Below are 16,230 nucleotides of genomic sequence, written 5' to 3' on the forward strand. Positions count from 1 at the left end.
TTTTATTTTGACAGTTCACATTCAGAAATACACATTTATCTTTGTACAGTGGAGAACACATATTCCTCATGTGCTCTTTGTTGACCTCTGCACTGGTATGACACAATATCAAGTAGTAGACTGTAACTGTCCTGATTTGTCCTAATGTACATGGATAACATTCAAATACTGACATTTGGTTATTGAATAGTCTGGTATTGTCTCACTGTTAAATGCATTTTAGAATAAATCTGAATAAATACAAATTGACTGTAGTGTTAATGAAATGTGGTTGCATGATATAAGAACTGCCATTGAAATTATGTGTTTAGAAAAGTGTTGGTGAACATAGTGAAATATGACACAAAAACAGACAAGTTTTGTATACGTTTATAATAACTGCCTTGCTGACTATGGTAGTTAATTAGCAGGACTACACATCACAAACAAATTCTGTTTTACCTCTGTTTACACCTGAGAAAGTATTTTAGAGCACATCAAGTCATGTCTTTGTCTAACCTCTGGGCACTATCACATGTCGTCTCAATTTATTGTCAGTGGAGCAAGTCTAAGATTTGACTCTGATGACATCATCCTGGGAGTATTGACTCTCATGCTGTTAGCTCTGGAAGCAGCTTCTGCGTGTCCTCATATGACGATATAGTAACCAAGATCCTGTGAATAAGTGATTCCTGTTTATTTAATGGCTTTTCCCCTTGAGGTCATCTTTGCACCAAGAAGGAGTCATCACTTTTGTCAAGGTGTAATCAAATCCCATTCGCTTTTTATTCCCTCCATCAGTTCACAAGGACCATTGATCACATGGGAATGTGTGTGATTGAAAAACCTTAAATGGCAATATTTGCTATTATACAATATGTTATGCAGCCGCTATTATACAATACGTTCCATTCACAAATGCTGAATCCGTACCTGTGGAAGTAGAGATGTAGTTAACAGCGTCAATATTCACAGGCTGCTGGTTTTGTTCATAGTGATGCAATTTATGTCTGCAGCACTTTCACAGAGAAATGCATTCTTAGGTTAAAACATTTCAGCTTGATTGATTTCTCAGCCTGCAGTCTTTATGCTTGGAACTGGTAGAAGCGCCTGATATAATATGTTACTGTTGTTAATTTTAGTGTTAACTCCAGTTTCAATTTCAGGAAACATGAGTACTGTACTCTTATTTTTTCACATATTTCTAAATCATGCACATTTGCACCACAGAAAGATGATATCATTATACAATGTAGAATATAATATTCTTATTTTCAATAACTTGCAGTACCCACAGGGTATTCCTAAATTTTCACTGTATTGCAGAATCAGTGAAGCCAAAGTCAAATTTAGCTAAACAGAATAATTAAACAAATAGGGAGCTGCACTCTCACTGTTTCCAACCTATCATTGTAGATTTTAACAGCATGTCACATACAATTGAATAATTCCAGTGAAAGAAAGAAAGCTTTAATAACACATTTATTGTAAACTACCACAGTAAAACTGGAAAAATCACTTCTTGAAATGTAATTGCACAACATTAGGTGCCGTGTTAAGAAAAACAGTTAAAACACAGCTCATATGATGTCTTAAAACTTTATTAGTCATATATGTGGCAGGTGTGACACTGCAAATTGCAATTATACACAGCACATAAGAAACACCGCTATGGTTTTAAGTTGATCCAGCTGAGTTTTAAGTGTTTTCTCCTCGTACTACAAACCATGTCATTCTCTACCGTAAATTAACACATGAAAATCACAAAACCCAGAGATACAAGGTTTTCACATGGCAATAACAGTTTGATATAATTGGTAGATGTAATGATAATGAGACATTGATGATCACTATAGAAAGTATGTTTGCCTTTTTAACTAATGAATGGTTATAGGTGACATGTAAGAAAAATAAAGCATGCAATTGAACATTTTATAGCTGTAATAGAAAGCTGAAGCTGAAGTTAGCCTCCTCTACATCCGTTTGTGTAATTCTTACATATACCATAGTGCTACCACATTACATCTTGAGTTACAGTAATTCAATACACTGTCTGCTGCCTTTGGGGCCACATGTGAACTGTGTCTGGCTCAGGACTGAATGCTGCCACAGCTTTCTTTCTTGTGTCTTCTCCAAAACTTTTTCACTGTCTGAGTACATGAAAAAAAAAGTGTGAAGCGAGTACACTGCCCACTCTCCCTCTTTAAAAAAAAAAAAAAAAAAAGGGAGGGTAGGTCACACTCAAAGAGACACATCTCGCAAGTGACCAGTAAAACCGCAGTCTTGTACTGCCGGTCGCTGTACAGCTCCACTGGGACAGATGGGGTTTAAGCTGCTTTGCCGAAGGGTACTTCAGCAGTAGCTCCTAGGGGTTAGAGTGCACTTATCACACAATTGCCCTACCCAGACTTTCCCAGCGAGTCCTTGGAGTTAAACCATTGACCTCTTGGTCATTGCTGCTGCAATGCTGCTGCCTCTAGTAATCATCATGTACGCTCCATCAATGCAGTCTTTAGCAGCCAAAACAACACATCATTTATCACTTCTCATATCTTCTCTCCATTCTACAGTTTTGATCACTTCAACAGCCGCGATTCAAACAACCAGCATTTACAAATACATTAGGAGCATGCTGGCAGTCAGCCTAAGGAGTTATCATTGAGACAAATTGATCCCTATCTGTTTAAATTGGCACTATAATCTATCATTGGCAAATTGAACACAGTGAGCTATCTGGGATCTATTGCCTTTTTAGATAGTGGCCCTTGGGGCACGCAGACGGAGAGAAAGTGATCTACGCCACTGAATGAACTCTTTATGTCTCATCTAAGACATATGTATGTCTGCTAACACTGAAGCATAAAAAGGTGAATGGTATGAACCTTTTTCTCACACAATACATGCCTCTATATAACTTACTTGTGCATGCAAACAAATAAATCGCTTACACACAGACACACACCATATTTACAATAAGGGGATGTTAATTGTGATAATGGAATGCAATTTTCTGTAATTACATATTATTAAGAAGCCTGAAGGACAAGACATAGTTGTGTCATTAAAGTCTGTAAAAGCCATGCTTAAGAGTCACTTATTCCACCACGAAGTAAGTCATATCAAAAGAAACTATATGCTATAAGAATACGCACACAGCATAGATTATCAGGATGAAACCCGTATGTCAAAACATTTTTTTAAATATCACTACTTTTGAGCTAATCATTTTATGCCCACACAATTTCCAAATATTTTATATTTATATTTTAATCTAAATGTTAAATATCCTTATATATGAGAATATTTTGCTTATGTTACTTTTATTTCTTCCTGAATATCTTGCTATATGAGTCAAAGTAACTTCTTGAAACTTAAATTATGTCAGCAAATATTCTTTACCTAAATGAAGCCACATGTTTAAGCACATATTTGAATAGCTAATTGGTCTAGTTTTTTCATCTTTGCATATAAGCAACATTACAATGAAGCACTGCTGTAAAGAGGGGAGAGAATAAAGCCTTTAGGTTAGGCTACTGATTGATATTATGCAATGCAGCAGATAAAACTGCGATGACATATGGGGCACAACCACCATCAATCAAGTGATCTTTATCAAGCAGGACAAAACAATTTGTGGCTGTAAAAGAGAGTTTTGAATATTGAAAGCGTGCTGTTTAATTTTATATTAGAAACAGCTGAAACCTGTTGACGGTTAACTAGTAAATCATCTCTTTAGTTATCTGAAATGAATACCTCTATTTTAACATGTTATGTTAATTTAAATTGAGTCAGTTGTTAAAAAAAAAAAAAAAAATCTCTTCATGGTGTTTTTTTAAGTGGGGGCAATTTAGTTTATGTCCTGATTCCAGTCATCTAATTCAATCAGACTCTTGAAGTTGATTAGCATGGTTAACATTGGCTCCTGCGCGGGTCTGGAGGGTTAATTAGGCCGGGAACTTGGAGACCTCCGGGTCAGTATCCCCCTATCTCAATGAAGGACTTTGTGAAGGCAGCGATGACATTAAAGTCAACTTTCATCCCAGTTTTTACACAAGTGTGAGAGGAGTGTCTTGCCGTCAGCAGCACAATCCTTTTTATAAAAAAAAAAAGAAAAAAAAAAAAAAAGTCAGATTAATATGCAATAATTTTCACTCAATTCACCCTGGTAGTTGCGAAGGTTTAGTCTACAATATGTTGCCTTTACCTTGTTTTGACCAGTGCGCGCGCGTTGGCATATATAAAAAGAATTACCAATCGCAGTGCACCTGTCAGTTTTAACCTGATACATGAATGAAAGCTTTTTCTTTGCACGCTCGTAAATCTCAACTATTATCTACTCACTATCGATTCATTTAACTGCACTTATCCCAATCAGCACATCTCCACTCCTGTGTTCCAGAACGTGTTTTTTGTTTTACTAACAATAATAAAGTGATTTAGTCCTTTCTCCCAGCCGGAGCATGGGAAATCGTTAAAGATCCAGCTATTTGTGTGTGATCAGTAAATATTTAGTGCAGGCGACATCCTCTGTCTCGTCTTAATCGATACTGGTCCCGTTGGGCAGCCCTATTGTTGTGTGCATGCAGGCTTGCTGAGCATATAGTGCTTTTATCCTCTGCTTGAAGGGAGAACAACTACTAATCACACAGAGGAAACTTTTAAACCCGGGAAATAAAAACTGCAGCACAAGACTTTCGGAGGGGGTTTAATAGCAAATCAATTGTGTTGGTGTGGAAATGTTTATGCGTGGATAAAAGCTGTTCATTTTTCAACCCAGTATAGATTTACGCAAGGTTAATTGAGGCTATTATCATATTATATAGGCATTCTTATTATCTGAATTGTGTATAATTGCTAGAGGCGTAGCTGTAAAAAAAAAGAAATAAGAGAGATACTGTTTATTTAGTCGCTTATATATTTATTTTGTACAATGCACACAGTAATTTTATATATTTATTATTATTATTATTATTAATAATTAATGTCAATTAATAAAAGTAAAAATTATAATAATAATATCACAATAGTCACTGCTGATATAGGCTCCATTTAAGCACATTGTTTTTTTGTTGTTGTTTTTTACAATAAAATTTAAATTTGGCTGTTTTTAATTACAGCTCTAATCATAGGTCTTATTGCATCTTTACTTCCAATCTCCATATAATTTGTTATATGGAGAATCCCACAATGCATACTCGCCACACTTAAAGACAGGTGTCTGTTCTGACTTCACCCCCTCCCTCTCTCAGTAGCCCACACAAAGCAGCGGCGTACAAGCGCGCTTTGGCCATATTACTGTAGGAGAGAAAAGGCGCACAGGCTCTCTGCTTTGCTGTAAAACCTGCCTATCATTTCCAGAGGCAGTCAAATGATATTCTGCTCGGAAGGCACTTATATTTCCAATTCCTCGCTCAACAATACATTGACGTGAATCAGTTGTTTGTTCCGGCTCTCTAAAGTTTTCGCATGATCAGACATTTACAGATTCTCCAATAAACAGCGTGCTTTTTATGTTTGCTCCCGTCTGTTGGAGAGGAAGCTTTTGCCAGTTTCATTCTGAGCACTGTGTCGAAAAAAAGAAGACAAAATATATTCTGAATAAGAGAGAAGATGCATCCCGCTACGGACGAAGCCACATATGCATTTGGTAGGTGGTCTGTTACTATAAGAATACAGCCTCCTTCCTCTCTATCACTATCACATAACTTTATGAATTGGTATCTGCAAACTTGATGGGCTTATTGTGATCACCATATAAATGAACACTTGGATAATACGCGAAAATGACTGACAGAGTCGCCCGTATTCAATGCGCACTAGAAACATCGTATATGTACGTTACTAGATTCTCTGTCTGCAGCAGTGCATGTCTTTTATTTCAACAGATACGTCTGTCCGCTTATTTAGACGCTATTTAATTTAGAGTTGAGAAATAACGCAGTGCTACTTTGCCGATTTATCCTAATAAAGTTTGCAAAATGTATACTTACCATTTGAAGCTGGATCCTCGGTAAATGGATACCTTTCGCAGTTTGTTATTTACAGACTCTCCGTTTTCACGGGTTCGGTCAATAAAACCGACAAAATAATCATGCAGACAAAATATAATCGGCTCATTTGTTTTAGAATAAAGACATCATTGGTCTAAATACCACCGCTGGGACTGCCTGAAGTGGCAAAAAGTAAATCCAACTTTGGCAACTCTCAAAGCTTTGCCGTCCAAGTCATGTAAAACAGAATTTAAACAAACAGGCATCAGTTTAAAATGGTGCTCGTTAGTTTGGTCGATGCGGGAGAAGAGACTGAAGCAGTTTCCGTGTCGGATGGCTCCTCTAAATTGAATCTTATTTGAAGCAAAAACTTCATACGCTAGGGGGCACCCATATACTGTAATACATCCTGCGACAATGCATGCTTCTGCTGCTGCTGCTGCTGCTGCTGCTGCTGCTGCTGCTGCTCTCTATAGACTAACACACAGCTCAGACTATATAGTTCATCTGTATGGCTCCGTGAAGTTTTACCTGCAGCTCAACTTTGATTGCCTCCGGGCATAAAGTAAACCAGTCTTTACCGCTATTTAAATACAAGCCTAAAACAATATAAACCATGCAGGCAGCAAATCTCAGCAACCACTGACCCCGTTTTACATGCAAGGCATCCTTCACTGTTTGCCATCATCCCAAACTGTAGATTATCTTTATTATAAAGCAACATCTGATAGGCATTATAAAGCATCTAAATGACCACAACCGCTTTTATAGTGCAGTTTAGTGGCTTAACTCTCATCCTAACCTTAATGTGAAGGGCATGGCCTTTGACCTCAAGGGACATTTTTAAATGTAGTCCCTGTTTAAAGCTGTAGTGATTTCACGTTTTGACCACATACAGAAAAAGATCTGACTTCTGAGACCCAGATTTAGCCTTTCTGACCTGGTATGTTAGGGATATTTGCGGTCGTGGGGGATTAGCAGGCTACAGCGGGTGCCCAGATGATGTCAGTAGCCTATCATAACATTTTTATAAGAGGTGTGGATTGTGAAGAATGGTACCTGGTGTGATTAGAAGCGCTATTAGGTATATTAGCCTGTACAAATACGGGAACTTGGACAAATGTGGGGGGAAATGTACAGATTGAGAAGACATGGTGTTATTATTGTGACCCTTTTCAGTGTGTTGCTTTACATGTGCATAGTCCAAATAAGTCTCCACGTGCTGTTTTATTCACAATTATCCTTTAATGTCCACAATCTTAATTTAGAGTATCATTCAGTAAGAGTGTCTTGTTTTGTCTCTTTTTCTTCTTGTGTGTTTTGCTCAAATGTGTATTCTGTCTTTTTATCCACACACCTAAAGGATAAAGATTTGGGTACAATAGACAGTTTTATTGTAATGAGTACAGAGCATGTCCAGAAGGTGCACCTGTGTCTCAGGGACAAAACCTCTTTCAGCTTTAAGGCTACGGATAGCCTATGTACTGTAACGCAATATGAGGCAAATAATTGAATAAAGATTTTGTGTTTTCTTCATGCAATTGATAAGGCTTTACCAGGAATGTAAGTATATTCTATAGTCTGTGCGATTTGAGTGACTAGAAATGATTCCTTTTCCCGAAAATCGTCTCTTTTTAGGACCAAGCGGCCCTCTCGACCTCCATGCTGGCTCTGGCAAGGTACCAAGTAGCACAAGTACCGACTAGCCAATGGGGTTCAGGGGGAGGTCCCTGAGCTCTGACCAGTCAAACACACTCTCCTTCCTTATATGGCAGCTGATCTCCATGGTAACGTGTGCTAAGTTGCAGCAGTCGTGTCAAAGTTCACTATATAGAGAGCTCAGTGAGCTGATCAGAGAGAAAGCATTCTGCCAGCCCGGCTCCTACCAATCGCAAATCACTTCCTAACCTCCGCCTTTTTAACATATTTGATCACTTTGATTCTCTACTCCTTTTTCCTATTATTTTTCAGTGCACGGAGGAGGTTTGTAGGTTGTGATCTTAGTTTTTTTGTTTTTTGTTTTTTAGTGCTTTCGCTTTTTTTGGGAGAGTTGTCTTCATATTTCAGGCTCTCCAAAAAACATTGGCTTCAGCTGCGCGCTTGCTGGCGCTACCTCACAAGAAGAAAAGGAAGAAGACGCAATTTTTTTACCCAGTTGGTGATTTTCTTCTTCAAGACTTGTGCTGGAACTTGATAGTAGCTGCTACAGTGTGCTCACCAATTGTTTTATGCTGCTGCAGGCACGGTCTTACCAACCCTGCTCCATCATTCACTGAATAGTCCATGCTACCTCGGCTGATTATTTTAATATTTAGCCTACATTTCCCATTGATGGGTGTACTGGATGGCTGACTGTAAGCGCCCCTGGACTTGGCCTTTAAGCGCAAGGCAGCGACTCAGCTCGCCATCGCATCAGTTTTGAAAACGTGCTTCGCAACGTCTCCAACAGCAATAAATCGACAGTTATCAGGAGATTCTGAGTGGATTCAACGTAGGCTAGATTTGACATTTTGTGTGTCCGGCTGTTAATCACAGTTTACCGCGTTTCCTTGAGATATTATTCACCGCGACACCAACACGGCAGACAAAAAGTTTCTTTACGTTGACTGATAGATATGGCAATGGTAGTGTGGAGAGGCTCCCAGGACGATGTGGCTGACACCCAAGGCACCCTTTCCTCGCAAACCCAAGGAGGACTATCTCTTCCCACCCCTCAACCAGGCCAGTTGAATCTGACAGCCTCTCAGGTCGCCCCTCCGACCCCTCAGACTCCGGTCCAAGGACCCCCGAACAACACACAGTCCACGCCGACGAACCAGACGACGCAGCAGTCGGAGAAACAGCCACAGCACATTGAATGCGTGGTCTGTGGGGATAAATCTAGTGGCAAACACTATGGCCAGTTTACTTGTGAGGGCTGCAAAAGCTTCTTCAAACGGAGCGTACGACGGAACCTCACTTACACATGCCGTGCCAACAGGAATTGTCCAATCGACCAACATCACCGCAATCAGTGTCAGTACTGCCGCCTCAAAAAATGCCTCAAAGTCGGCATGAGACGGGAAGGTATTGGGACTTTATGTTTTCTTATTTATGTATGTGTTTGTGCTTGTAGGCTTCCAGATATGAAATCATCTTATGTCGCCCCCATAGCCTGTTCTCTCTTCCGACTGTTCCCTCCCAGGCTGTGCAGCAGGAGAACGCAATGGAGCCGCTCTCTGCTGTGGTCGAGACGGGGCTCGCCGGAGCTCCTTTCAGCCGTTACATTATAGTATCCAGCTCCAGCGCATTATAGCTCTGCATTTCACAAATACGATCCGACCCCTGGCCAGGCTAGGGCTATCGAATTTTATATTTAGATAAAGCCATGAGCGTAGAGACACATCTGTACTGAATAGATTATACAATAGCCTTCTGCGCTATTATGGCGAGTATCGAATTAAGAGATAGCGTGTTCAGGCTACATCTCTAAATCTATCCCGCATGTCTTGTTCACTGTGTCTAAAACTGGACATCAGTGTGAATTATGCACACAAAGCCTCCATATAACCTTGAGAATTTATTTGAATATTAGTCGAAAACAGGCCTGCGTGTATGGTAAAACGAGATGAATTGCTAAGTAGGTTAAGGGTTAAACATGCAAGGTCTCCCTTGCCCTCTTTGTGTTCCTTCACAGCCAGCTCATGTTGCTGTTGCCGAATAACATCATTTTAAAGCTAGACATGTGGATGTGTTGTGTTAAACGTGTTTAAAGCCCATATCTGGTGTTTCAGTAGCCTAGTCTACATTATCTGTCTCTTTGTTATATGCAACCTTTTTAAACTCCTATGCAATAACATTGCGCGCGCGTGTGTGTGTGTGTGTGTGTGTGTGTGTGTGTGTGTGTGTGTGTGTGTGTGTTATGATGGCTATATAGCAAACATGCTGTGTGTCACTTGTTTTAGGGTGTGAGCTTTTGATTCAGTTTTCTGCACTGTTAAAATGTACAATGTTTGACAGCAGTCTCTATGCCAAGAATGATATAGTGTGATGATTTGTAGAATTCAGGCTTCAATATCTGTAGTTTCTCTTTTTACTGCAGCCGTGCAAAGGGGACGGGTGCCACCCACACAGCCACACCACGGTCAGTTCGCCTTGACAAATGGAGACCCACTGCACTGCCATTCCTACTTATCCGGATATATCTCTCTTCTGTTGAGAGCGGAGCCCTACCCGACGTCCCGGTATGGCAGTCAGTGCATGCAACCCAACAACATAATGGGCATCGAGAACATTTGTGAACTAGCAGCCAGGATGCTCTTCAGCGCCGTGGAGTGGGCCAGGAATATTCCCTTCTTTCCAGACCTTCAGATCACCGACCAGGTGGCTCTTCTGAGGTTGACTTGGAGTGAGTTATTTGTGCTCAACGCCGCGCAGTGCTCCATGCCCCTGCATGTGGCTCCTCTCCTGGCGGCGGCTGGCCTTCACGCCTCCCCCATGTCTGCGGACAGAGTGGTGGCCTTTATGGACCACATTAGGATCTTCCAAGAACAAGTGGAAAAGCTCAAAGCTTTGCACGTTGACTCTGCTGAATATAGCTGCTTAAAGGCAATTGTGCTCTTCACCACAGGTAAGACAATAGACTGGCACACTCCAAGTTCAGTCTGTGTGAATGTCGCTAACATGTTCACTGACATCAGCTAAATCAACGCTGACCTAAATATATACACTGACTATAAAGGTTGTTGCTTGTCTTAGATTAACACCCTAAATGTCCACCTACATGTTGCTTTCATGGTCAAGGGAATTTGGATAAGTTTTAGGCTACTTAATTATAAAACCACCTGATTTATCACACACACACACACACACACACACACACACACACACACACACACACACACACACACACACACACACACACACACACACACACACACACACAGTGCTAAACTGGAAATTGTGGCATTACCACGCAAGGGATTTTTAAATTAAATTGACAACAAAAGAGAAGGAAGTGACTGAAATATTACAACATAATATCGAGTTAAGTAAAACCGATAACTTCATAAGAATTACCTTAAGCATCATAAAATATAGCTATTAACACATTTTGGAGAATCCAATAGCTTACAGATTAATTGCTACACTTTCATATTTTTTTTCCGCCATTTATCAATGTGTGTATACCCCACGTCTTGTTTGTAGGGAATGACAGATATAAATGATGTCAGGCTCCGAGGGGGAGGGGAATAGAAAAAGAAAGACAAGCCTAATGTCCCATTTGCACACAGTAAAAGCAAAGCGCAGGTTTCAACGCTCTCGTGTCATTTAGGGGACAGACGTCCGACAAAAAGGACCCATGCACACCCTGTAATTGCAAATATGTCCGAATCTCATAGTATTCTGTGATATTGAGCAGTGCCAGGGGGTGCGGCTTTAATTTTTATTTGCAGAAATATTCTCTGCGCCTAGTAGGATTCAAGACGTCTCTGGACTCCAGAACTAGGTCATGACCCAAACTTCCCAGCTATTTTGTTACATTAGCTCCACCATTAAAGGGAAAAATAAAAATCAGTGGAAGAGATTTACAAGGTTTCACCATAGAATGAATGCATGTCTTTGAAATTATATCATACCTGCAAGACATCAGCCTCTGTATTTCATTTAGCTCTATCAGCCCACTATGGTTTGTTAGCCTTTTCACACACACACACACACACACACACACACACACACACACACACACACACACACACACACACACACACACACACACACACACAAAAAGAAATCACATTTCAGGTCATTGGATTTTATTATTAAGCCTTTATGGGGCCACGATGGCTTAATTTGTCTCCTCCATACCTGAGTCCCGGAGGCATGAACATGAGCTGTGTGTTGTAGCTTGAATGACACGCCTTTGCTACTTTGGTTGTTTGGTTGTTGTCATGCATAAACTTTACAGACTTAACCAATGCGCGTACAAGCGTTTTTGGCGCATAATCAGCTGCCGCCCACATGCAGCAGCAAAGATAGTGATTATGCGACTCTGGTGGTATAGTATGACGGCAACTCCGTAGGCTATGGGCCCTTTTTTCCAAGCTAAATCTCTGTTCACTAAAGGTCAGTAGGTCTCCCTGTCTTTCCCTCTCTCCCTCCCCCTCCTCTCTTCCTCGCTCTGCCACTGACTGGGAAAGACAGGCCCATCTGAAACACAGTCTTTAGCTATGAATATGCTTAATTATTTAGTTCACTTTTAAGTGGCTTTTATCGAGGGAAATAACCGAGTTATAGTAGCGATGAAAGGAGGAACACCGAATTAAGATAGTGGCAAAGCAACACTCACATTTTCCTCTGCCTCTTTAAGTTATTTTGTCTATATATTTATATGTTTTAAATAAAATATGATATAATTGTTAAATCAATAGAAGTTACCACAATAGTGCAGAACTATATTTTTCATTTGTGGTGTGGTAATTCACCTATCGCAATGTTATTATTAAATAATTTTCATACACTGAAAAATATGTGCACTAGTTATTTATGAAAACAACCCTCGAGACAAATACACTCCCCTTTTACATATAATGGGATAAGAATAATTTCCTAAAATAATTGTTCCCCCCCCCCCACACCCCTAAACGTGACAGGCTATCAATTTCCGCCAGTATATCACCACAGTAGGGAAAAAACTCCTAGTGAGAGAAACACTTTAGGTTACACTTTATTAATGTTTATTTGCTTTCCCCCCCTCCCAGATGCTTGTGGCCTCTCAGATGTGGCCCATGTGGAAAGTTTGCAGGAGAAGTCCCAGTGCGCCCTGGAGGAATATGTCCGGAGCCAGTATCCCAACCAGCCAACACGGTTTGGGAAGTTGTTACTCCGCTTGCCTTCCCTCCGCACAGTCTCTTCCTCGGTCATAGAACAATTATTTTTCGTCCGATTGGTAGGTAAAACCCCAATTGAAACTCTCATCAGGGATATGTTGCTTTCGGGGAGCAGTTTTAACTGGCCTTACATGTCAATTCAGTAAACCAAGAAGGAGACGAACAAACAAAAGGTGGGGTTGGGGGGCTGCGAGACTACAATGATTATAGCTGCTTTTGTGGAAGGAATTAAAAACCAACCGGCTGTTACACGGGGCTGGCTTTCATGAAGAAAGACATTGACGTAAATGACTGTGAATTCCCCCCTACTCCAAAAAAAAAATTGAGACATCCACTGAACTTTCAAAATGGCAGATACAAGCTCCCAGTGTTCATGCAGAACAACCTGCTCCGATTCATTTTTTTAATGAAAGAAGAAAATGAGGAAAAAAAGGAAAGGGGATTTTGTTGATCCTTATAAGGAAAATTTAAGTATTAAGTGCATTTAAAAATGATAATTTGGGTAAAAAGAAAAAACTGGAGAAAGGGAAAATAAGAAACGTGAATTTTCATTTCTCAAATGACTTGTCCTGTGTCCATGTATAGCTGTGTTTTGTACTTTCTTTGTTCCTCCTTTCTGGTTCCAAACCGGCCTATGTGATTTCTGTAGTACAGGTGTTGTTATTTTCTAAGACAATGATTTATTTTGAAAAGGTGTAAAAAAAAATAATAATAAAAAAAAGTTCTAAAAAGAATTAAAACCACAGCAATAGGAGTATAGGCTAATAATCTATAGGCTTAATGCTGCAAGCGCACTTATATTCTTAGGATGACCAATACCATCTGGGAAAAGGGCGTTTTTGTTCAACTTTATGACCCAGCGGAAACATTTTTGCTCTTTATTAATATGACGTTACACGATCCAGTTTGTTTTCCAAATTGTTTGCAGAAAAGTCTTCCCCATTTCATCCAGCTTTGAATAGTTGGCATATGTTCCCCAATTGGATACAATGAAATAAATCCTACAAGTTGCCTATCCCGCTGTTACAAAGGTATCTACAGGTTGCTCTTAATGTGTTATATGTGCATTCAAGGGCGTTTGCAGTGGCTCAAACTGCACTAAAAAGCATAACTGACTTGTTTAAAAAAAAATAAAAAAAAAGGGAGAGGTCAAGGGTCATAAAAGTTTGAAGCCTAGCCAGAGTAGTGTTTAATAGCAGTATTATTAAAGCGTCCCTGAAATGTCAACCTTTATTCACTTCAAGCATTAAGTGCCTGACAAGCATGATGTGATTTCTTATCAAAACGTTGTTAAAGTAGGCCGACAACATTTTGGAGGAACACAATTAGATTTGAAACTTCAGTCGTGTATTTCACTTGAAAAACACTGATTAGAGGCAGTATTCTTGTAAATATAGGTCAATTCATTTCAACGAGTTTTTCCTTTATACAAAGTATATGTGATTAAGAAAAATCTGTGGTTGCCATTTTTTTCCTCGGTAATACAACGTCTTCAAAATTGAGTGGCAGACTTAGCTAGTAGCACTGAAATTTATGTTTTTAATGTATATACATATTACTACAAATGTTTTCTTTTTCATGTATATTTAGACTGTGAATGCATGGCCACAGGTCGCTAACCTATTTTACCTTTGATATATAAATGTAAATGTTTTCTCTCTCTTTTTTGACTGTATAGATATAATCTGTGCATTCAGTACACTAGCCCTTGTATTTAAAGAAACAAAAAAGAAAAGAAACGACGTTCATTATTAGGCTACAGACTTAAACAGGGTGAGCAGGTTTGAGAAAAGGAGTTGATATTTTAACTTTAGTGTTATTGCTCCTTTGGTCTTTGACAGGTGCCGTGGTGTGCGTGAACGTGTGTGTGCGCGCGCGTGTGTGAGAACGTGTGCGTGCGTGCGTGTGTGTATTTGGAAGCTAGCAATTTTGTCCTTGTTTTGAGGCTTTTCTTCAACACACACAAAAACACCATGTTGTGGTTGAATTAAAAGGGATCACTGATTGAACACTGATCTTTGGCTGTTCGTAGCCACATATGGACCAGAGAATGATACATGATTGTAATTATGAACAGTTTAAACTGACCCACGTTTTTATATAAATATATAAAAATATATGACTGCAGGGTATTGATAACGTATAGATACTTTTTTTATGATTATTATTATTAATTGCAAGTGATATATGTGAGTGTGTGAAAGTTTATAGTTGAACACAATTCTTGTTTGTTTGTGTTAGCTTATTGTAAACAAGCATTCTGCTGTAAATTTGTTCTTGGTATTAAATTATAATTTATGAATTTGAAAACACAAGTTTTTCCATGTTTTATTACTTCCCAAACGTATGTGTGAACTTGTGTGTGTGTGTGTGTGTGTGTGTGTGTGTGTGTGTGTGTGTGTGTGTGTGTGTGTGTGTGTGTGTGTGTGTGCGTGTGTGTGCGTGTGGTGTGTGTGTGCTCGGTTGTAGGGGGGGAGTGGAGTCAATTTGCTGTGGCAGGATGTTGCCCTTTTGCCCTATGAAAGTGATTAATGAATTACAAAATAATTAATCAGTCAGCCAACAGGCCCGATCAACGCCTTCACTTTTTGCTACAAGGTTAAGATTATTTTCTATAAAAATGCCGATCAGTAACGTAGCCTACTAGACTAGACTGAAAATAATGCATTGAAGGCTGATGTCGGTTAAAATTCAGAAATAGAATACACCAGTTGTAATAAGGCGCTCTGCCTCAACAGATAATAACATTTCATAACAGTAGACCCCCCCCCCCCCACACACACACACACACACACACACACACACACACACGGGACATAGTGGAGAAATACCCAACTCGGCTTCCCCACCGCAGAGAACAGTTTCACCTTTGGACGCTCACATGAATATTGATGGCATGAATTCATAAAGCATAAACAGTAGCATCCAAATAATATAAGTTATATTGACAGGAAAAAATTTTTTTTAATTATTTTTTGAAAATCCAATTGCTTTCTATTGATATAACTGGCTGTTCTTTGCGTTATTATGGTCTACCTTTTATTTTTAACTGAATCACTGAGCTTGATTGACAGGAAGTTGCTGAAAGCTACACATTTGAACTTTTCAATCTTAAATGTAGAAATGTGTGAATATCCAAGAAGTGGATGTGATGGGTTTACATGTCAATTATTTACGCTCGTGATATTGTAATGCTATACACCTTTGGCCTATCCTTAATTATTAGTAGTATTGGCTGATTTGAGAGTTAGGCCTGAAATAGAATTAGCCTTGTTGTATAGAGGCTTAATCAGGATGGGTATGGAAGCCAACTTCACCACGGTTTTTGCTGCTGCTGCTGCTGCTGCTGCTGGTCTGTGTGTGTGTGTGTGTGTGTGTGTGTGTGTGTGTGT

The 16,230-nt window shown here is 39.6% G+C and overlaps 1 protein-coding gene and 1 long non-coding RNA gene across 5 annotated transcripts; one reads left to right on the plus strand and one right to left on the minus strand.

The window, feature by feature from the left end:
• Nucleotides 1–353: 353 nt before the first annotated feature.
• On the minus strand, nucleotides 354–6,364 carry LOC116038326. 2 transcript variants are annotated; one of them, XR_004102089.2, is made up of 2 exons: nucleotides 5,970–6,364; nucleotides 354–4,069 (listed from the first exon to the last, which is right to left on the minus strand). It is a non-coding gene; the product is annotated as an uncharacterized LOC116038326 (long non-coding RNA). The 2 variants fall into 2 exon arrangements; XR_004897793.1 differs by having other exon boundaries at nucleotides 354–2,344; nucleotides 5,970–6,342.
• On the plus strand, nucleotides 5,251–15,148 carry nr2f2 (nuclear receptor subfamily 2, group F, member 2). Of its 3 annotated transcripts, none has more exons than XM_031282610.2 (3): nucleotides 5,251–5,626; nucleotides 10,051–10,578; nucleotides 12,710–15,148. In XM_031282610.2, the coding sequence occupies exons 1-3, from the start codon at nucleotides 5,590–5,592 to the stop codon at nucleotides 12,982–12,984; spliced, it is 840 nt and encodes a 279-aa protein (XP_031138470.1). In that variant the 5' UTR covers nucleotides 5,251–5,589; the 3' UTR covers nucleotides 12,985–15,148. The 3 variants fall into 3 exon arrangements, with proteins under 3 accessions (XP_031138470.1, XP_031138468.1, XP_031138469.1); XM_031282608.2 differs by lacking the exon at nucleotides 5,251–5,626 and adding an exon at nucleotides 7,770–9,035 and having other exon boundaries at nucleotides 10,033–10,578; XM_031282609.2 differs by lacking the exon at nucleotides 5,251–5,626 and adding an exon at nucleotides 7,771–9,035.
• Nucleotides 15,149–16,230: the final 1,082 nt, after the last annotated feature.

This window comes from Sander lucioperca, chromosome 7 (genome assembly GCF_008315115.2).
Source record: "Sander lucioperca isolate FBNREF2018 chromosome 7, SLUC_FBN_1.2, whole genome shotgun sequence".
Classification (NCBI taxonomy): Eukaryota; Metazoa; Chordata; class Actinopteri; order Perciformes; family Percidae; genus Sander; species Sander lucioperca.